The sequence below is a fragment of the Periplaneta americana genome, chromosome 3 (assembly GCF_040183065.1).
Source record: "Periplaneta americana isolate PAMFEO1 chromosome 3, P.americana_PAMFEO1_priV1, whole genome shotgun sequence".
In the NCBI taxonomy this organism is placed as follows: domain Eukaryota; kingdom Metazoa; phylum Arthropoda; class Insecta; order Blattodea; family Blattidae; genus Periplaneta; species Periplaneta americana.
In genome coordinates this window covers 59619256-59643291 of record NC_091119.1, presented here as the reverse complement: position 1 = coordinate 59643291, position 24036 = coordinate 59619256, and the positions used below count along the sequence as shown (strand labels likewise).

The window sequence follows — 24036 nt, the reverse complement described above, 5'->3', positions numbered from 1 at the left end:
ACCCACTATCACATTAACGAAATATGGCCGTATTCTTCATTTATGCACGACAATTCTCATATATAAGTAAGGTACATATTTAGGGCGTCTTCGGTAGTCATATAGCTCTCCCAGTGATCACAACAATTTCTACTAATCAATACTATAAATACAAGGCATTTTCAAGGTATTTTAGCAAGTGCCTGGGACATTAGTAACCTTCACTGGATTTTGTTCTATTGTGCTGATGGCAGACGGATATTTTGCATCAGTTGACTTTGGAGATTTGGGAAGATACAGTGGCATTTTCTCACACTCTGCATTACGTCGAAATTTCAAAGCAGAAACACTAGACTTTCCAGATCCAATGCCATTGCAAGGAGACACAGAAAGACCATCAGTCCCATTCTTTTTTTGTTTCCAATAATAAGTTAACGAAATCCTGTTACGAAAGCCAGCTCTAACGGCTGGGTGGATCATTGTGCTAACCACACGATACCTCCATTCTGGTTGGATGATCGTCCACCTCTATTTCTGCATATGAACGTGAGGCCAACAGCCAGCTGGTCGATCTGGGCCCTTAGAGGGCTGTAGCTCCACGAATTATTAGACCTACATATTAATACTTGTAATGTTCAATACAGTTCATACTTCTTTCCATGCCTTTTCAGTTTCCATTTTATTTGAATAACTACATAATGTGTAATAATAAAGTATGGGTATTTCTCCACTGCCTGCACAAACTGAATTAGCAGCAGGATAATTAATTATGCTACGCGAACTTGACTCTGAGTGAATGATACATAATACAAAAGCTCGACGTGTTGAGCTCCATCGTGTGTGTATGATTCACAGATAACACATGTCCTATTTATGCACCTGCAATCTGCGGAATTCCATCTATTTACTTGTGTCGAGCTTACAAGATGCATTCACGATGCGTGTATCATGTAAGCTTCATGCAAAAGTTTCATTGGTATGCGGCCTGCCTAAGATTCAAATTCCAGCTACAGTCACAACACACCAATTTTTTTAGGAAACACTGTGGTGAGAACTGTTAATGAAGGGCAATTAGAGCAGGTGTTAGCAAGTACTACTGAATGGTAAATTTCATTGAAACAAGATCAGTTAAGCCGAGAAAATTCGAAAAATTGTGAATCTATGGGGGTTCAACATACTACCTATGTTAAATACAGAAACACATTGACTATCTTGAGGCAAAACTTCGAGGTGCGTAACTTTTCAAGATTCGATACAGTTGTTTACTTATGATGATCAACCAGGATATGCTAGACTTCTGGAAAACAAATTTTAGTCCACCACACTACCTTATTATATGAATTTATGTAAAAATACGAGTTCTAATTACTCATTACAAAAATGCAAACATAAAATAAAAAATATGGCAATACTTGTCAATATTCAATTCAAATTCATACCTCCTGTAGACCAGACAGGTAACGTTTTGATATACTCTCTCCTCTTGTTGATGTCAGACACCATATGCTGACGAATTTGAGTCTTTATCCTCTTATCCTGTTCTTGGCCTGCAAGGGCATAATACCCCATGAAGTCAAGAGGCAGACATCTATTATTTGGAATTCCTTTACTCAAGCCTTTGTGAAGCTTTGCTGCAAAGATTTCCCGTACTTGTGGAATTTCATCCTGTCAACATACAATAAGGATTCATGTTAGCAAAACCACGGAATTATGTTACAACACTGACATGGGAAAGTACAGAAATAATTTAAACTTTCTAACAAATATGATGTAATCTAAATACAGAGAGACTAAAAAGTCACTGTGCACATAACCCATTGACAAATGCAGGAATATGTGCTCGGGACTGACTGATTTTCTTTCCTTTTATTATGGCAATGAATGGCATTACTGTGGATAGGAGAGAAAAAAGAAGAAGTGAAATGGATAATTGTTGACCTATCCAAGAGACATGCAGTCCATGATTAGTAATATAAAAACCAGAAAGGGAAGTTTTACCTTCATAATGTATATGCACAGTCAGTTTCTGCTTTCTCTGTTCAACAGGTTTATATTTGTGATGGGTGGAAACATGAATACTCAATATACATGGGTCATTCAATAATTAGTGGCAACAACGTATGTATGTGGTGCTATCAGCGGGAAACGATGCAAGCTGATAACAATGAGAAAGAATAGCATCTGATGTATGTTATCTGTGAGTTTGAAGACAATAATCTCACTTATAAGACATTTGTAGCAAATTTAATTTATAGATTGTTATCTGTAGCGCTATAAAATGTTTAGTAAATACGAACAAAGATGCTTCATTGAAATTCAGATTGCAAGAGGCAAGAATGCTCGACAATGTCATACAGTATTACTGGAAGCTTGTGGTAGAGAGACTTCACCAATCGTACTGCGGGCACATGCATTTCGCAACGGTAGGGAAAATGTTCATAGAAAACGTGAAGCTGGCAGACCGCAATCAGCAAATGATGATGTGCATGTGAACGCTGTAAGAGCGCTGCTGGAATAACACCGTTGTTGGACTTGTATTGAACTAGCAAGAGAAGATGGAATTACTCCTGGTATGATTCTTCACATACTTAAGAAGAAGTTAAAGGTGAGGAAAATCTGCCCTTGGTGGGTTCCACACAATCTTAAAAAGGAAAACATGTGACAGAGAATAGGAACAACGAGATTGCACTTAGAACGCTATGTACGTGAAGGGGAGCATTTCCTTTGACGTATCATAACTTTAGATGAAACCTGGGTTCGATGCTACCAACCAAAATTGAAGAGACAATTGTTTGTATTTGCTAAACATTTTAGAGCACTACAGATAACAGTCTACAAATTGAACTAACTAAAAATACCGTATAAATGAGATTGTCTTCAAACTCACAGATAACACACATTAGATGTCTTTTTTCTCATTGTTATCAGCTTGCACCATTTACCACTGATAGCGTCACATACAAACATTGTTGACACTAATTACTGAATGACTCATGTAAAAACAATTCAAAACACATGCTGGTTAGTAATAATATCAGTAGTAGTGTCAATAGTGTAGTAATAGTAGTAGAAGCAGCAGTAATACTACTAGTGGCAATAGTACAGTGATGGTAATAGTGGTAACAGTAAAGGTGGAAGTCATACAAGTAGTAGTGGTGGTGGTGTGGTGGTGGTGGGGGGTGTGAGAGGGAGGGGAGTGGTGATGGTGGCAGCAGCAGCAGCAGTAGTAGTAGTAGTAGTAGTAGTAGTAGTAGTAGTAGTAGTAGTAATATAATTCCTCGTATGTGGCAACTGTGAGACAAAGCCAGTGACAGATAACTGATTTTGCCGGATAATTGGAAAATACATTTATAGGTTATGTAAAGACACACTGTACTGTACAAACATCTTTTTCCATATTGAAATTTAGTAATTTTCATACAGACATTTAAAAATAAAGTTTTGAAATAAGTACAATGTTTATTTTTAGTACTGAATACGGTAATGTACATTAATCAGTTCGTAATTATTGCAATACAGTAATACATAATAATAGCGTAAAAATAAATACAAGTTTTCGTAATCTTATGACAATTTTAAATGGTTGTCATGTGAGTCATGTGGCGTGAAAAGCAGTGTAGCCAATGTCGCAAATATGAAGACGAAGTAACGATCGATGATTTGAGCGTAAAAATATTTTGCTTGTGTTTCGTGGAATCTATTGTCCAACAGCAGTGCTTAGCGGTAATAACCATGATACTATCTATCACTCGAATGAAATTTTTGCGCACTATAGGAACAGAGAATTTCACACTTTCTTATTTAGACTCATCCAACATCCCTTCAAAACGGGTGAGTTCAAGTGATAAATTTAAAGATATCATCTCTGCACATTGTCCAAGTGACAGCTTACCGATGCTACTCAGTATACTCCAGGGACATAACGGGGTTTTTTCTATGCTTTCACACGTGAACAATATAAAGAGTAAACACAATATGCGGCATGTGCGATCCATGAAAACCACTCAGATCTTCGTCTGACTCTTCCCTTTCGCATGAATGACTTTTTTTTTGGCCCAGCCAGAAGTGCCGTTGTTTTGGTATTACCAGTTATTTGGGTGCAGAATACAAGGCATTTTACTGCAGTTGTAATAGTGGTGTGATGGTGATGGCAGTGGTGATAATAGTGGTAACTAGTGGTAGAAATGGTACTAGTAGTAGTAATACTGGTGGTGGTAGTGGTGATGGTGGTGGCAGCAGCAGCAGTAATACTAGTAGTGGTAATGGTAATGTGGTAGGATGGCAGTGGCGATAATAGTGGTAACAGTAGTGGTGGAAGTAGCACTAACAGTAGTAACAGTGGTGGTAGTAGTTATAGCAGTAGTAGTAGTGGCAATAGTGGTAGTAGTACTAATACTAGTAGTGATAGCAATGTGGTGGTTTTGGTGGCAGTGGTGATAATAGTGGGTATGTAGTGGTGGAAGTGGTACCAGTAGTAGTAATAGTGATGGTGGCAGTGGTAATCTGATAGTAGTGGTTCTAGTAATAATAGTATTCTCAATAATTATGGTACTAAGAGAAAAAGTAGTAACTGTGTTAACTCTATAAGATATACAACACTAAAATAAACACTTGCAAAGACACTATTCCATAAATGACATATGTTTACAATTGTGAAGCTTACTATTTTGAAGTTGCACAATATTTCTTGTTTTTCATTTCATTTATTATATTTCATAGATCTTACATTAGCAATGAAGCTTTAAGATGTGGGACAAGTCAAAATTTTACAAGATCACAATTACAATTTTGCAATTTTTTACAATATTTTGGCGAGATGTAGTGAGATGAGGTGAGGCCTGAGGATTCGCCAAAAGATTACCTGGCATTTGCTTTATGGTTGGGGAAAACCTTGGAAAAATCTCAACAGGTAATCAGACCAAAGGGCCAATAACCTTAGTTTATAAAAAGACTGCATATTACTATTCCATTTTTACATAGCACAAAAGAATAGTTAATGTTTTATGAATAGTAAGTTTTTATGTTGCCAAAGAGTTTGTTGTTACTGCAATAAAAAAACATTCACAGCAGATTAAAGAAAATTCAATTTCTGTTTCCATGAATCACACGTGGCTTCATATATACATATGTCAATTAGATAATCGTAATGAATACCATGCCTGATATGACTATGTTTGATAAGGCCATATAAGCCAGACAAGCTACAATGTACTAGCCAAAATGGAAAATAAGTGTCAATTATTCTAAACTTCCTATATACTTTTTATTCAAAATACATTCAGAAATAAGCTCAATAAGTGCTGATCTTTAACACTGTTAATGTCATTTATTTTTCTTCCCTAATTTCCCCCTCCTTTTCTAAGAATAGAAAATACACAAAATAACAGAATTTACAATGATCTTACAGTCATCAGAAGAGACAAATGGTAGAACTGCTCTGCGTTGAACTGATCACCAACCCCTTTCTGCTCACAGATTTTAAGCATTGCACAGCCAGCTCCTAATCGAAGCCATGCCATCTCTGCTTTACTGCAATAACCAAGACACAAATATTATTAATATCTGTAAGTTTTACACACCTAATAAAACTACTTTCTCCTAAGAAATGTCATAATGCTTTCTAGTAAGAAACATCATACACGAAACAGTATTATTAAATTATAGATACTTTTAACACATTTACACTGAAATAAAAGTATTAAAACTTCATTTATACATTTCAGGAGTTCTGAAGAAAAAAACACGTGACGGAAACTTGTAACTAAAATTCCTTTTAATAACATCTGAATTAGCATTTGAAGACTATATGGAAAGAATGAGTTGAGTAATTTAGTAAAATTTTCACAAGAGAAATTTAGAACTTCATAGTTAAACCATTTTTTTTTTTTGGTATATAATACAGTACTCAAATTTATAACACATATTCTTGGAGAATGTAAGATTATTTGTAGGAAATCTTAGATGCTTAGAGCCAAAGTGGGCTGATATATTACATTTCCAACTCCAATCTACAAAATTTTACGAAATTGACTAAATGAACAGTATATGTCTGTTCGTCCCATGTGATCTTCATTTAATAACATGTGATTATTTTACAAAAAAATAATCAATTATTTTAGACTATTTGCTTTCGTTTCCTCTTAAGGAATAAACCATGCCCTTACACTTTCACAGCAAAAATAATAAGAAAATTTATTTAAAACGTATAAATAAAGCTTTCTATATCCTGGGGTATAAAATACCATCATATAAGTGTGAAAAATGTATACCGAAATAAATTAACATAGAAGATATGGGAATTCTGCCAGGACCTCAGAAAAAATAAATAAGCATGAAAAATGCATAAATGCGAAACATATAAAAGAAATTTTACTATGTTGTTGTTTTCTAATGCCAGGTGTTTGACAATAAAGTCATTTCACCTCTTGCACTCCAATATTTTTCAAAGATATTATCATGGCCAGCCACTGAAGCACAGATTTTGAGGTGTTCCGAATCCATTTCTTGGTTTAAGTTGCACAGTGGGCAGTTAGGGGACTGATATATTCCAATTCTATGCAGGTGTTTGGCCAAACAGTCATGGTCTGTTGCCAATCTAAATGGTGCTACAGACGATTTTCGTGGTAAATCGGGAATCAACTGTGGATTATGATGCAGAGAGTTCCATTTTTTCCCTTGAGATTGTATTATCAAATTTTGTTTGTTGAAGTTTAAGTATGTAGATTTAATAAATCTTTTCACAGTGTAATACATAGATTTAGTAACAGATCTGTAAGTAGCAGTGCTGCCCTTCTTTGCTAAAGCATCTGCATTCTCGTTTCCCAGGATTCCACAATGGGATGGTATCCATTGGAATACAATTCTTTTATTGAGTGATATTAATTGAGAGAGCATTTTAGTTATTTCTGCTGTTTGAGATGAAGGTGTGTGTTTAGAGACTATTGATAGAATAGCTGCTTTGGAGTCTGACAATATAACTGCATTCTTAAATTTATTGATGTGGCATAGAAGATTCCTGACACTTTCACTTATTGCAATGATTTCTCCATCAAAACTTGTTGTTCCATATCCAAGAGATCTATAAAGTGAGAAGAGACACACGTAACACCTGCACCGGCACCTTGTTCTCTGGAGATCAAGGATCTGTTGGTGTATAAATGAAGCCAGTTTTGTGGAGGGTACCTAATATTAATTGTCTCTAAAGACAATTGTTTCATTATTTCAGTGTTTACTTCTGATTTCAGCATTTCTTCTGTTAAATTTAGATTATATTCTATATTTAATAGAGTTAAAGGGTTTGGTTGAATTTTAAGTTTTCTTTTAAATTCGGGATATTGATTTTCTGTTTTAATTCTTGAACAATGGATATAAAACTTTTTTGAGTTTTCAATCTACAGAGAGGACTGTATGAATGCCAATTGTTTCCTGGTAATCTGATAAGTTTTTCATATTGAATCAAGAAATTTTACTATACTATACTGCGTACAATTCATTAAATTATGCACAAACATGTTCTTACAGTTCCCCTTCTTTTGCAAAGACAACAAAATTGCCATTGCCACAGTTCTCTTCCTGCTTTAACACTGCCTCAGAAATTAGAACACATAATAAGACTGAAGACTGCTTCCAACTTTCACCTCAACCCTCAAACATAAGCTTAGTGATGTGTCTCATGAACACAGTATTTTCCTGTAGTTCTAAAAGGAAGAGGCAATGATGCTTAAGATTTGGAAGGCCTATTTCTAGTATGTTGGAATTTACGCTGTGTTAGCCTTGTATCACTCATCTCAGCTGTTGTCATGCGAAATTCTTTTGCTAGTAAAGGAAAATGCGAGAAAATGTAAGTGTAGTATTTTGTATTTAAATAGTATTGTGTGACAGTAAAACTGAAAGTGTGCTCTATGTTCACTTCCTCGCAACTGTATCAGTGAGTGATAATACACACTGTCTGCTCCAGTGCCCGTACTTACACAGTGCACATTAGTAAGTTATTTTATTGATGCTGTAGTAATTTGATACTAACTCTGATTTTTGGCACAATTATAGAAAACAATTTAAGATTTTAATTATATATATATATATATATATATATATATATATATATATATATATATATATATAAAATTCTCTGTCACTGAGTTTATGTGAATTTGTATAATTTAAAAATATATTTGGTTAAAACAATACCGATTTAATATTAAAATTTTTCTGACATCTGTTTAATTGTTCACTTCATGAGTTTTAAAATGAGGTTCAGTACAAGGAACGAAGATACATGGCTTTAAAGTGTATTATTTTTGTAATAATTTGATACTCTGTACTCATGAAATTAATTGGAAAAATATGATAAAATAATGTGCCTGTTTAAATTAAACACACACAAAAATTTAAAACAAATCGAAGAATTTACGTCAAATTTTGCGAAAATTTGTAAGATTTGATGTGGAATGAATTACATGATACTTAAGGTATGGTCACACGTCACTACTTCTGTAGTGCTGCAGTACAAAATACTGCTCAAATCATGTTCCGGAATGTGTGAACAGTACAACTCTGAAAGTAGCTACATGTGCCAACATAAACTTAGAAGTGAGATTAGACTGAAACTCTCCCCAATAAGCCAATGTTGTACACTTATTGTGTTATCTTTGAAAAAAATATTTAAAATATCTTTTAATTCATTTACTGTAATGTTACTAGACAATTTGAATATTTAAAAATTATAGATACCTATTTTGTACACAATGAAGGTGCTCGTTTGGAGGGCATGGAGGTAGAGCTGCATACTTTCTTAATCTTAACATTAGTTTGAGTGTGGTTGGCACTATGCTCTGACTGACTTTTATGCCTGGGAAAGTCCTGATACTCAATTTGATAGGAGATGAGTGAAGTTTTGGCAACGATAAAAATCCTGCCACCATCTGGGCCTGAACCTTGGGACTTTTCAGTTAGTAACCCAGCTATCCATGTCAAAAAAAAAAAAACTTATTATGGTTAAAAACAAATGTGTATTTTTTTTATTTTAGTAGGTTATTTTACGAAGCTGTATCAACATCTTTGGTTATTTAGCATCTGAACAAATGTGTAAATATTGAAGTATTGAATTTCGACAAAAACAGTACACATTACGCTAGCTAAGTAGATTGTAAGAACACAGTCTTTCTGAGAAATGAGCTAGGTTCTATGAAATAAACTGTCTCTCTTACTCTTTTAAAATTTAAAATATGCACTGCTGAGCAAAGAGAATGTTGTACGTGCAACATATCTTTATATCAGTTATTATATAACTGTTTAGTGAAAATGTAATTTAATTTTAACACAAAAAAAACAAAAACACGACAAAACTACGAATAAATGGAAGACGTGCTGCTGGTGCAATTAACTTCCTATGCAGCCACTTTGACACACCCCTGGCCATTAATTAAACTCATAACCATTTGAACACAATTCTGGACACTCAGTAACAGATGTTGCCGCATAAGTAACAGCTTGCATCCTATTAGTCATGCTGGCAATCAGGGTGTTCATGTCATTTTGTTGAATCAAGTCCCATTCTTTCAGAAGAGCTGCCCACATCTCAGCCAAGATGTGAAAAATCTGTTGACAGATGTCCGAGCATTTCCCACACATGCTTGATAGAATTGAAGTCAGGACTTAACGCTGGCCAGTTTGGTGACGATTCTCATCTCCTCTAGGAACTGCGACATGTATCAGGCAGTGTGAGGTCGAGCATAGTCATGCATTAAAACAATTTTTATTTTATTGGGTTATTTTACGACGCTGTATCAACATCTAGGTTATTTAGCGTCTGAATGATATGAAGGTGATAATGCCGGTGAAATGAGTCCGGGGTCCAGCACCGAAAGTTACCCAGCATTTGCTCGTATTGGGTTGAGGGAAAACCCCGGAAAAAACCTCAACCAGGTAACTTGCCCCGACCGGGATTCGAACCCGGGCCACCTGGTTTCGCGGCCAGACGCGCTGACCGTTACTCCACAGGTGTGGACCATTAAAACAAAATTATTGCCAATGTAACTGGTAAAATGAATGAGATGTTGAAGAAGAACCTCTTCAACATATTGAAATGCATTTAATGTCCCATTTTCAACTACCACCAGTTCAGTACAAGCACAAGAGCTGATGTCTCTCCATACCATAGTGGAACTTCCTCCATAGTCTATTCTTGGTGAGAAAGTGCAGGCAACACAATGCTCCCCATATTTTCTCCACATCCTTTCCCTTGTATCTGGTGATCTGATGCTGAACCTCGATTCATCATCTCCTCAATTCTTATGTTCTTGAGTAAACTGTAGACAGGCTCTCTGATACTGATGTGACAAGTGAAGGTTACTAAATGGTCTTCTTGAGGGGACAGGTCTGCTTCATGAAGTCTTCTACTCGCTGCCTATTCACTGATAATGACATTACATACCTCCTCCAGATGATTTCTGGCTTCTATTGCTGTCACATGACAATCTCTCAACACTCCTTAATTAAAAATCCATCATCTCTGACCGATGTAGACCTTGAGCAACCTCATCAAGATCGTCTTTGAAAGGAAATGCATACTCATAGGTGATGTTCTGAGCATATTCACGACATAACAGAAGTTGCATTCATCATCGATTAATGCTATAGCTTTTGTAGCAGCTTCCAAACCCAGAACAATCTTGAATTAAACTTTTCTTCTTTTCTTTTAAGGAATATTGAATGAAACATTTGGAGAATGCACTGCACTCAACAAAAGGGAACTTAACAATGTAAACTGGTTTTGTAGGAAATTAATTACACGAGTGTCAAAGCAAGATAATGCATAACCTTATTCATTTTAAGTTAAAAGGTTGTTAAAATGAATCGTTGTTAAGTTGAAATTACAAATTTTCATTAAATAACGATGTAATAAGTGTTACTTTAAAAGATTATGAAGATGTATTGTGTATACAATACCATTTGTGAATACATTAAATCTGCATTTCTCAGAAAAATCAAAGTGTATATTTTAGTCTTTACTGCCTTACTGATACGAAAAAACAAAACACAGCGAGAGAGACGTAATTATTTCATTCTTTACAGTCTCCTAACTATAACAAACCTCAGTTTTCCTTGCTGTAGCAAGTCTCCTCGATTTACTATAAATGCATTCAACATCCTAAATGTCTTCTGCGCTGAGAGCTCATCAGCTTTTAGACCAAGGAGCCATCTTGCCATCGTCTTCAGTCCTTCAAGCTGAAAACACACAGAAGTCAATTTCATGATACTTTCACTGCAAACATTTTGTAAAACGAAGTAAGAATGATACAAGCATAATTTAAACAAAATATTATTTTGAACTCTCTGCGTCATCATTACATCATAATTAACCAATTTTTTTCCACATATCGACATAGTGGCTTTTTATCAATTATCATCTTACCATTTACAATGAAATCCAGGGGGAAAATAAATTTGATTTTAAGTACGGTGTGGCGAGATTTTTGGAGTTTTGCACTATGTCATAGATACTGTAACATCCAACATTTTGACACTACATAGTGTCTTCAGTATCAGAAAAAGAGGAACCTCACTTGTGGATCTGCTACCAAGAGCCATTCTGCATGTATGCTCATATCCCTGATAAAGGAGCTAGTCATTAGATGTTTTGCATTTGTGATATGGTGCAAAAACAAAAAAATCACGAACCATGCTGAACATCATAAAAGTCTCAAAATGAGGTGGATTTATCTGTGTTCGAAATAAATTAAGTAATGATATGCTGACAATAGATGGTCCCCTTACAAATGTGACAAGTGTTATTTTAACACTAGACTATATATTCTGGGTAAAACTGATCAGTCCCACTATCATTTGTATGAGAATAACTGGTAGATAATTTTTTATTAGGAAAGTCCAGGATAACAGAAAGGGTTTGAAATTGAACGGGTTGTTGTCAAAAAATCTGAAAGTTAGAATTTATAAAACAGTTATATTACCGGTTTTCTATATGGTTGTGAAACTTGGACTCTCACTTTGAGAGAGGAACATAGGTTAAAGATGTTTGAGAATAAGGTGCTTAGGAAAATATTTGGGGCTAAGAGGGATGAAGTTACAGGAGAATGGAGGAAGTTAAACACAGAACTGCATGCATTGTATTCTTCACCTGACATAATTAGGAACATTAAATCCTGACGTTTGAGATGGGCAGGTCATGTAGCACGTATGAGCAAATTCAGAAATCCATATAGAGTGTTAGTTGGGAGGCCGGAGGGAAAAAGACCTTTGGGAAGGGCGAGACGTAGATGGGAAGATAATATTAAAATGGATTTGAGGGAGATGGGATATGTTGATAGAGACTGGATTAATCTTGCACAGGATAGGAACCAATGGCGGGCTTATGTGAGGGCGGCAATGAACCTCCGGGTTCCTTAAAAGCCAGTAAGTAATGTTACTAGCATATTACATATTACAGAATTGAAGACTGTTTTTATACAGAGATAAAATTCAAGTATTTCGAAGCTTCCATATAGTAAGCTACTGACAAGTTTTCAAATTATTGACATTTCCTAGACAAGGAAATTAAAAAATGTTTAACATGTCCGTTATTCTGTGTTAATACGTCATGTTTTATTATCTGCACTTGGTGACTAATGCAGTCTTAGTCTCATCTCAGTTTGCAAAACTTTCTCTAATTAATTAGCAACAACGAACACAGTAACCAGTAATTAATAATTCATTCAACATGTTCCATTGATTTATCATACATATCACTACAAAGCAATTATGGTAAAGATGATAGTGGTAACAATGTTGGTGTTAAAGATGTGATAAGTGTATGACTGAAGACTGATCATTACTAAAGATGGTAGATTTTAGAAAACTTGAAATAAAAAATTTAGCACTTCAAAAACCAAATTTAGCATTTTACAGCATTTTTAATGTTAGAGTTTAGCATTTTGTTGCGTTTTGAGATGGAACATTATTTTTATGGAAAGTTTTGTGGTAGAAATTCAATGCCATCAATGTATTAACAAGCGCATTTTCTACATTTTCCAAATAAAATCCTTAAAAGTAATAAATAAGTGAAGGAACATATAAAATTACAGTGAAATATTCAACATTAAGAAACATTCGAAAAACTATGGACCTGCTAACATAAGATAAGCTGACATACATTTAAAATCAAATCAGTATTCAAGACAAAAATCGTTTTATTTCATTTAAAGACACTCTTTGAAAGTTTAACATGAACTTGTTAAAAATATTCTGCATCCACGCTATTGGTAGGTGATCAGATGGACTGAATAGCTGCAAGAGCAGAAAGTGGAAATTTTATTTGCATTGCATTGCATTTGCATTTAAGTGAAAATAATTACAACCACATAAACTGTTTGAGCCTACGAGAATAAAATATGAAATTCTTGTCTCAGTAGCCAACACTTTTTTTTTTTTTTAGGATTTATGGCATTGATACATTGACCACATGCAGAGACTAGGAGGAAGGCAGAAAATAGGAAAGCTTGGAGAATGCAGAGTTTATAGTGAAAGAACTGTTCTTGGGCAGAACATCATGAATTAATGAATGAAAGAAACTGATCTGACGAGGCACTGTTCATTTACATATTAAAAGACCTAACGATTTTTTTAACAAAAAGATACAAATGTCTTAATTTCAAAAAATGTAATTTTACTTTTTTTTTTTTTTTTTTTTTTTTTTGCAGAAACACACACATTTCACATTTTGTACTCAATTTCGCATTTTATTGCAGATTTAAAAACTACAATAATGTATTTAATATGCTTTGAATTATAAAATTACGTATTCTGACAGCAGTTGGGCACATTTTGCATGTATTGTGACTGCGAAAATCTACCATCTCCAATCATTACAAAACTCTATGAGATATCGCGAACTTAAGTTGTCATTGTACTTTACTGCAAAATTCAGTGATACCAAATTGTGTGGAATTTTGACATTTCCTGACATGAAATATTGTTTTATGCATTTTAATCCTTTACTATTTTTCATATTTTCCAGGCGTGAAATGAAGACTTCAAGTTGTTTTTAAATCGTCACACTGTGTTATACATAGGATAGCATGAAACAGACCTGCAGAGAGTGGATTTCATCAGTCATTCACAAATGGCAAAAGTTACAATGTGTGTTTCGTGCCAATGAGTTTACAAAAACCAATTCAATTATATCAATTCAGTGGGCCTTTAGGTGGCAGTTTGGTGGTCAAACAGGCTGAACAAACATTCCATCAAGCAACACAATATGTAAAAAAAAAAAAAAACCTCAAAACATTGTAACAGGCATAAGTTATAATGTAACAAATCTCAAAGCGTTCAGCACAGTTACATGGTCATACACTAAAAATCTCACCAAGAGGCCTGTATAGGATCTTGAATCTACATAGATTTCTACTTCCATCAAAATAAAATTCAGTTTGTTCAACAGCTGAGCCAGCCTGCCAAACAGGTACACTTAAAGTGTTGCCAACCTCTATTGTATAATAATAATCCGTGGTGCTACAGCCTGTGAAGGGCCTAGACTGACCAGCCGGCTGCTGGCCTCACGCCCACATGTCGAAGCAGAGGTGGACGATCATCCAACCAGAATGAAGGTATCGTGTGGTTAGCACAATGATCCCCTTAGCCGTTATAGCTGGCATTCATGGAGAAAAATCTCAATTTCATCAAATTGCTTGTGATAACTGGCAAGGTCATCTTTCATTTGGAAGAAGCTTTTGTAAACAAACAAAAATTTAGATACTGGGCAGCAGTAAATCCACGAAAGGCCTGTGTGCAGTAAAAAGAATTCAGGCTGGTGAGATGTGTATGCAATGGGTGTTATTAGACCATACTTCTCTGACCAAACAACCAGCGTGAATGGAGAACTTTATGCACAAATAATAACTGCATCCTTATTTCTGAACTGTAGTGGTATCAGTATCCACTGGAGAACTTGAGGTCCGATAGAATAGGGTCACAGCCTATACATGTCAATTTTTCTGCGTGCATCACTTTTAATTTCAATGTAGTGTATGTTCACCATGATCAATGGACTTGACAGCAGTCAATTACTTCCTGTGAGGCTATGTGAAAGAAAAAGTCTTCCCTAACACACTGAGAAATGCTGAAGAATTTAAGGAAAAAACACAAGAGGAAGTAGCACGTATCATTACAGAACTTATTTCCAGAGTTCTGGGCTCTCTTTGCAACTGAATGATGCAATGTATGACTAAAAATGGCGTACATCTGAAAGATGTACTATTTTATAAAATAATGTTGTAAAATGAAACAAATGGCCAATGTGTGAACTTGTATTTAAGTTTTAAAATGATCTCTCGAAAATGCTCCACCTTATGTATACAGACTGATTCAAAACAATTAGCCCAATTCCTCACCTTACATCGCGTTTCCTCAGGCAATTCGTCTTCTCTGCACCACTCCACATCACCACATAAAAGTTCGGAACTCATTGCTGATTCTTTTACCAGCAATTCTTTTACAATCTGCAAAAGCAATCAAGTAAACACATGATACACGTAACATATCACAATGTCGTGATGCAAATACAACAGGATTCTTGAGTGAAAAATATCATGTACAACATGTACAGTCTGTCCAACCATTCCTGAGCTCTGTGGCAGCAATGTCACCTCTAAATTACCATCTCCTGCTAACTGAAATTCTTCCGTCTCCATCACTTTCTACAATTTGTATGTAACACTCACTCTGCCCTATCAAAACATTAAAAGCTTACTGGAATGCTCTATTTGTTAGGTGAATAGTAATTAATTGGTCTTGTCTAATTTTGTAAAAATTCTAGTGGTATGAAGTGACAGAAACTGGCCAAAGCTGCCATTATTTAATTAAAGGATGGCAGGGAACTTGTAATTCTACCATTCACACGGCCTATCTATTTGTTGTGAAAACAGTAGCCATCAGAAACTTCTAATATTGGCACAAAGTCCTGAAATGAGTTAATAGTTTATTTTACAGAAGTAAGAAGAAATAATTTACAACTGAATCTTTTTATCAATACAAATCAGAAAAATTGTATTTCACAAAAGTTTATAGTACATTGTATGTATCTTATTAATTATTACTAGGAATGAGAATTTTATTATATTTTAAAAACATGCCAAATATTCATCAAAATATTCTCTTTCAATTATCCAAATATTCTCTTAAAGATTAAATTGATTAATATAATATGCGAAATAGTACTAGTATTTATTATATTAAAATTTATAAATATCCATCTTGAATCTTGCATACACTACTTTTAACACTTTATTACAAAAGATTGATAAATTGGCACTTACTAGTGTTAATTATTAAAGCACGTGTGGCTTACACCATCATTAGAGCCTACTGGATCATAGCGTCATCTTGATATCACTGCACACACAAACACACCCTTACAACAGGTAGTGATATCAAGATGACGCTATGATCCAGTAGGCTCTGACGATGGTGTATACACCGAAACAGCTGTAAGCCACACGTGCTTTAATAATTAACACTAGTAAGTGCCAATTTATCAATCATTTATAAATAATTTTTCTTTCATTTTTTTTTTGTGCAACATTTACTTGAAATAACATTGAAGCAAGAGCATCAAACAAAAACCTCAAAAACAAAGCAATAGCAGAAAGTTGAACACTTCTTCGAATCCTACAGACACAACAGAAAATAATTACTCTACAATGGATCCCCTCACATGTAAGACTGTATGGACACGATATGGCAGATCAACTTGCAAAAAAGGAACAAAATTTTCCAACAACCCAGCAAAACAGCACCATTGCATAACTTAAACCAAATAATGAAGTCAGAACTAGAGAGCCAATACATCACAAAAACAAAAGCAGAGTATCATGAGAAGAAGTGGATCAAAATCAACAGAGATGGAATGGACTACCAACAAAAGAAGCAACAGCAAGATTTAGACTCCACATGGGACAAGATTGCTTGGCATACCACCCACATCACATCAACATATTAAACTCTGAAAGCTGTCCACTCTGCAAAGATTAAAATCCATAATGAACACCGCCCATCTCCTAACATGCATAGAACTAAACAGAGAAAAACAAAAATCAAAGGACCAGTTTAAGTCTCTACTGGGGAGCAGGAAGAAAGATGACGTTAAGTCAAGATCCAGTCATTGGAAACTAACTAGCATTGTGATACAATTATCTTCTCCATATTTTCTTCCGAGAGTCTCAATGTTTTGCATCAAATAGCTGCTTTTCTGCAAATGTCTTTTTGAAATATAGCCTACTTCTCCTTGCAACATCTTGATTTTCTAGATCAAAAGCAATTCCAATGTTGATGTGCTTAATGTAGGCCTGAATTCTATTTGATTCTTTCTCAGAACACTGAGAACTTAAAAGAGGCACACTCAATACAGCAAATACTTGCTAATTTTTTATATTTTACTTACCCACTTTCAGTTCTAAGATCAGCAATTTTGTCCCAATTTATATCTATTCTAGATCTATTTACAATATTTTCAGGAAAATTATAAAATTGGTAATTTGCAAACTCTTCAAGTTTGTCATATTCACTTTCCTTCAGCAAATTTGGGTATCTCTGAATAAAATATTAAAGAGATGATGAATATAAACTTTTTCTTCTCTGAAAAATATCTGCAACTTCTGCATGCACAAGAAATTCATCCTCATCATTATTAACAAAGAATGACGAAATAGGCTTGTTATTCAATTCCTCTTGTCCATATGTTTTATACTTCTTTGAATCAATGTGTCTTCTACAGTCATTTCGGCCACAATGAGCTCCAGAAAAATCACATGAGCACACACGTTTTTCATTAATATGTCAAGTAACATGAACATCCCTTTGTGTAACCATTTCGATATTTTCGTAATGCTGCTGTCTTCTTACTAGTGGGTGCAGTTTGTGAACTTACACACATTTCAGACAATCAATCACTGGAAATAACAGTCACATACACATGTAACATATAAAAGCAGAACATAAAGTGCCGAATTCACTCGTCTTGTTCACAATTTCACAAACCACACCACATACTGACAGCGTAACACTACAGATTAATCTGCTTCCTGCTTTAATACAAGCAACTGTAGCAGATGATGTCAAAAGCATTGCTACCACATGTTGTACTTAGAACTAGAAGCAAGCAGTGTTGACATTTTCTCTTGTTTTCTATTTGACATATTTTCTCTCGTTTTCTATTTGACATATTTTCTCTTTTTTCCATCTGCAGAGTAAATTAGTTTTTTTTCCCCTTTGATTGTAATTCCGTAATAATGGGGAGAGGGAGGGGGAGAGTGCAAACCTGTAATAATTACGAACAATCGTTCCAAGATATTATTTATCCATAATAATTTTCCCTTTGGCCATAACTTCTTAATAATTATGGACAATCCAAAAGTTGACACTTCTACAATTATTACAGGTGGGGTGTATCAGTGTTTTGCCATCAGAAGTCCGAAAAAACCACTGTGATAGATAATAATGATTTGTCACAGTGTGATTTTTATGTTCAGATGATTCTTTGGGATTATGGGACTCTCTTTCCTGTCTGTAGATTTCCAAGTCATCTAGAACTCAGTATCACTGCCATCTACCTATCTCTGAACAAACAACGAGGAATATCCATGTTTCTCATCCGAGCCGAAAAATGTTTATGTTTATCAATCTTCTGTGAATTGAACTGATATACCGGGGACATGTCTTATATCAACAATAGTGATTACCGCAGCGTGTATACTGAAAACAAAAGATTTTCTGAGCTGTTATCGTGATGTGTGGACATGTATATTCGTCCAAGAATATTTATCAATGATTAAGCAAATCAACTGAATCATTCGTGGAAGAATATATAGTGCATAGCTTCAGTATCAGAGAGTTGCCAACGTTAACCCTTTTCCTTTTGAGTGGGACGAAAATTAATTAGATTCTAGTTATTGTCATTCAAGTTAATCTTGAACTTGCAGTTGTCTGGACACCAGAGCTGCTACATATACGAGTATATGTACATCAGTCATAGTGAGTCACATAACGGACAGAAAATGCGATTTCTCGGAGCTGTGATTTTGGAACTGCAGTCACAGTCAGAACCAGTGACAAACCCATCACAGCAACAAAATCACAAGTCTTCAATCACATCCCATCACTACAATTATAACATCTGAAGTTGGAAACATTGATGATGTTTCAGATCATCCAATGATTTACATGGAGGAAAATTATGAAGCAAGAGAGGATGGTGAAGTTTCCTGTGCCAATCAACAGGGCAGAAATGGAAGCTGTTATAACACTGAGGAACCATTATCAAATGTAAAATGCTGGAAAAGTGTTTTTCATCATAGATACAAAGTTGAAGTAGAGAAACTGAGAAGGTAGAAAAAAGTGCAAAGTAAAATATTAGGATTTTTTGAGTGTGTAATAGTAGACTACTTGATTGCATTGACAAATACATATAGTATTATGTTATATTGACAAACGTACATAGTTTTATGTTATTGTTATAAAGACTATGTCCCTAAAATAGTATTGTACATGTACAAAGTGAAAATGTTAAAATTCATATACACTAGAACCACATTTATCCGAACTAAACTCAGGTTTTTTAAAAATGAAAATGGGAATGTGAAACTGCTGCCCTATCCTGTGGCCTACTAGATAAAATGGCACTGTATGACAACAAAATAGCAGATGAAATACCTAGCAAAAATTGCATCAACATTTTTTTCTAACCCACATCTCAGATTATCACTCGGCAGAACAATAAATAAGGTCTGTAATTTGACAGTTAAACAATGGACAGAAGACTGGCTAAACAGACAAACCAGAGATATACTCAGAAAAATTCTGAAGCAACCTAGCAACATTAAAATGTATAACAATATACTTAAACTCAAACATTTGCTGCATGGGTTAGAATTAGCGGCACTTTCTCACAGAAGCATACTATATCACTTAAAGGGCTAGTACAGCTTACAGCAGTAAAAGTTATGGAAATATTCAACATTTTTTTCCTCCATTACTGTATCTTGTACAATAATGAAAACTGGTATGTGTAAAACACTGACCTTCTGCTATATGAAAAAAATATTTTTACGATTTAAAAAAAAATTATATATATATATATATATATATATATATATATATATATATATATATATATATATATATTTCAAAATTAAAAATGGTGGCAGTTCACTGTGCAGTGATAAATCGTTTCCCTCATAACTCATAAACTTGTCAACTTTTTCATGTTCTCTCTCTTTTATTTCATTGCTGAAACTCATATTTACAATATCACGCACTTTCAACTACATTCCTTAATAAATAATATATTTTTTTTATTTTGTTAGAAGAAAATACTGATATTTGACCATTTTTTAAACGAATTTATTTTTTAACAGACAATCTATCAAAGGTAGAGGAGTGATCTTGCATCATATTGTAGATATGACATATATAAATACACATAAAAATTTTCATCACAGAATGTTGGATAGTTTTTGAGTTATGTGGGGAACACTTTATCGCTGCATAGTGCACTGAATTTTGAAAAAAAAATGTAAATAATTTTTTTTTAATCGTAAAAATATTTTTTTTCATGTAGCAGAAGGACAGTGTTTTAAATATACCAATTTTCATTACTGTACAAAATACAGTAATGGGGAAAAAAAAAATGTTGAATATTTCCAAAATTTTACTGCTGTAAGCTGTACCTAACCCCTTAAATCAGGATCACCATTATGTACAGATACGGAAATAAAATGTGGAGCTCTCTTACTGTATAAGTTTCGCTTACAACACACTGCACATGCACAGTAAACATGAGCCTCTGCATATATGCTACTAGTGTACAGTTGTGCACATATAGGTGTCTACATATAGATGGACTCCCATCAAGACACACTCCAAATTTTAATTCCGTACCTATACAAAATGCTCAATAGAGAACGAACAATAAAACACATCCTCATCTAATGCAAAGACACAGACCAAAAAAACTGAAAAACCAGTCAATACAAGAAATTCTCATTAATTCACAATCTTCTTAGAAAAAAACACACTTTATACAAAGGATATTAAATAAACATGTAACTGGACTCAGGTACTAAGACGTAATACAATTTCAGCAGAGTTCTTTGAAAAGTGTATGTATGAGGTTTTACTATATACACCGTGTCCCGCTTAGAGAGATCGAGAAATAAGTGCTAATTTAAAGTTTCGGAGAATGGTCAGTGCAACTCAATGTGTGCGCCTCGAGCTATCCTGTAGACATCCAATAGATACTCAACCTTCTGCCAAGTGTTCCATAACATTTGTAGAATGATTAGCACAGCTACATTTATAATACACTGTCTCAGTTTTTCCAAAGTGTCAACTGCACCACGTTGGTAACAACATTCGTCATAAAGCCCCAGAAAAAAGGTCCTAGGGGAGTTGATCAACAACAAAAGTTCTGCACATTGCCTTTGATTGTCACCTCGATGAAGGAGAATGGTCCAATGACGGAATGTTCTACTGAATGGTGCCAGACTCGTTTCCACTATAAACGGTAGTACGCATGCGCATGAACATCATGCAACTGTTTTTAAACCATTGGTGCATAAACTTGGACAGTTTCTGCATCTTGTCAGATGTAAATCACAATGATATCTTCATCTGATTTTAAATGGTGAGCATTTCTCGATCCTTCTAAGCGGGACACGGTGTATTAAGTTTTTATAACAAACAAGAATGTATCCAAGACAAATCAAATGTCTTAACCTTGAACAGTAAGAATAAAATCCAACTTACTGTTGGAAGAAAAAAAAAGCATTACATTACCTTCCGGGAGACAATGTTCTTTATATGGACTGGATATTTGTCAGGTAAGTTGTACGCAACATGGCCAAGAGCAACAATAGCTGTTCTATAATGTTCTGAACTAGGATTCAAATTTTCTTTTATTCTCTGAAACAAAAAAATAATAATATAAAAAACACATAGTGTAAACTGCAACATATGTATAAAACAAAGAAATGAATACAGTTTAAGAAACAAAACATAAATACTGGTAATTCTACTATCAAAGATTGTAGTGAAGAACCTCATTACACTTGTGAATATAGACTACTGTCTGTGACCCTGAAAGCTTGCATGGTATGAGAATAGTTGCCACATGAATTACAGGAACTGTCTATTATTAGAGGCAGCTGAAAATAAGTTTATTCCTCCTTGGGAAAATACCTGTCTCTTGCAGTAAGTAGTCAATGTATCATACTGAAGATTACAGTGAATCATGTACTCGTATTTTGAATATAGTAGAATCACTGTGTTCAAGCAAATTTTGCTCTTTCCTTGTCGCATTTGAAAACTACCCTACATTCCAAGCGAGGCTGAAGAACTTCTACACTGACAGTAATGTTTTTTTTTTTTTTTAGAGGGTTATTTTACGATGCTGTACTAACATCTCGGGTTATTTCGCGTCTGAATGGAATGAAGGTGATAATGCTGGTAAAATGAGTCCGAGATCCAGCACCGATAGTTAACCAGCATTTGCTCATATTGGGCTAAGGGAAAACTTCAACCAGGTAACTTGTGCTAAACATTACTCCACAGGATACATCTATTAGTAGTAGATCCAAAAAAAAGAAAATTGAGTCTACTGACACAAAAAGCAAGTATAGTCACACTAAAAACATACTCCCAATTTATCTGCATTTCATATCTCTGAATTTTAAATTGAGTAGTGATGCAACAATTTATGAAAAATACCTTAACACGTTAATGATTTATGTCTTACCTCTAAAATTTCTGAGAATACTGCATCCTGACCATGTGCAAGATTAACATAGAGGCAGCGAATAGCTTGTTTTGCTTGTTTTGTCATGCCTGTTACAGCAAATTGTTTACAAATAGGTACTAATTCACGCATAAGGTCCCCGAACAGTTCACCTGGAACATAATTATGAAGTTCAGTATCAGTCATTTAACTTTCAGTATTACAAAAAAAAGATTAAAAGGAACTACTGTTTATAGTTAGATTTAGAAGATTATTCTAAAAAATGTACATTTTCTTTCAGACTTTAAAGATGACTGAGTCTGAACTGCAGACTGAGATTTAATTTTTCTCATATTACAAACTGTGTAAATGACAGCTTCCTGAACATTTTCATTTAAATAAAATTATCACACTGCAAAATAAATATCATAGGAAAGCGGCAAAGGCAGGGGTGGTGATGATGATGGTGGTGGTGGTGGTAGTAGTAGTGTAACTTAACAATTGTTGTATTCCGTGGCCTAACAGTTATCACACTAGCCTTTCGATCCAAGATTCATGTCTTCAAACTCAGAAGAGAGCAACAAATTTTTCAGACAAGAAAATCTACAGTGCGACTTCATCTGGGAGAGAAGTAAACAATGGGTCCCATGTTGCGTAACTGACAGCATATAAAAGATCCTCTGCATTAATCGAATGTGTTAGCAAAATTACAATGCCTGCCATACAATTGCCCACATACACTTCCTAAAATTTCAGTCTATATGTCTCTGGTATCCGACCAATGTCAGTGATATCTGGCAGTAAATGTAGGAACAAAGTGAGAATTCGCGTGGTACTAATTTTATTATTGCAGATGCCATGACTTCACCGTCCTGTGTATGTCTCGACACTACAGATTTTGTGTATAGCTGGCTTAGGCCAGAAACATATAAGTATAATTTAACAATAATGTGTATCTCACTTTACATGTATATTCGTGCAGAAACAATCAGTAAAATCTTGTTTTAATATTCTCGTTTTTAGAGTCTGATTTTAAAATGTTTAGATTATTAATTAACAATTTCACATCTAATTGCCTTTTAAGAAGAAAAACTATTTACAAAGGTTTAATTATTGTATACATGTTAAATTCAGACTCCAACATGAAACTGATAATTTAGATGTCTATATGGTACTTAATTATCATTTACTGCCTACTTAAGTGCCATCTTAAAATTTTTATGCCTTTTTGCTTGCCTGTTTTCAATTTTTAGCACATATCAATCTGATTTCTAATACCATTCTTCCACACTTTAAAT

General features: G+C 34.5%; 1 protein-coding gene across 6 annotated transcripts in view; it reads right to left on the bottom strand.

Annotated features, from left to right (window-relative positions):
* The window catches only part of pds5 (cohesin associated factor B pds5), a 121227-nt gene that overhangs the window by 32549 nt on the left and 64642 nt on the right, over window positions 1-24036 (bottom strand). For all 6 annotated transcript variants that reach the window (XM_069820576.1, XM_069820579.1, XM_069820575.1 and 3 more), the window contains exons 14-19: window positions 22760-22911; window positions 21802-21927; window positions 15363-15470; window positions 11072-11205; window positions 5385-5508; window positions 1419-1644 (exon numbers count right to left, since the gene is read on the bottom strand). In XM_069820576.1, coding sequence (XP_069676677.1) covers window positions 1419-1644; window positions 5385-5508; window positions 11072-11205; window positions 15363-15470; window positions 21802-21927; window positions 22760-22911 — 870 coding nt within the window. The remainder of the gene's footprint in view (window positions 1-1418; window positions 1645-5384; window positions 5509-11071; window positions 11206-15362; window positions 15471-21801; window positions 21928-22759; window positions 22912-24036) is intronic.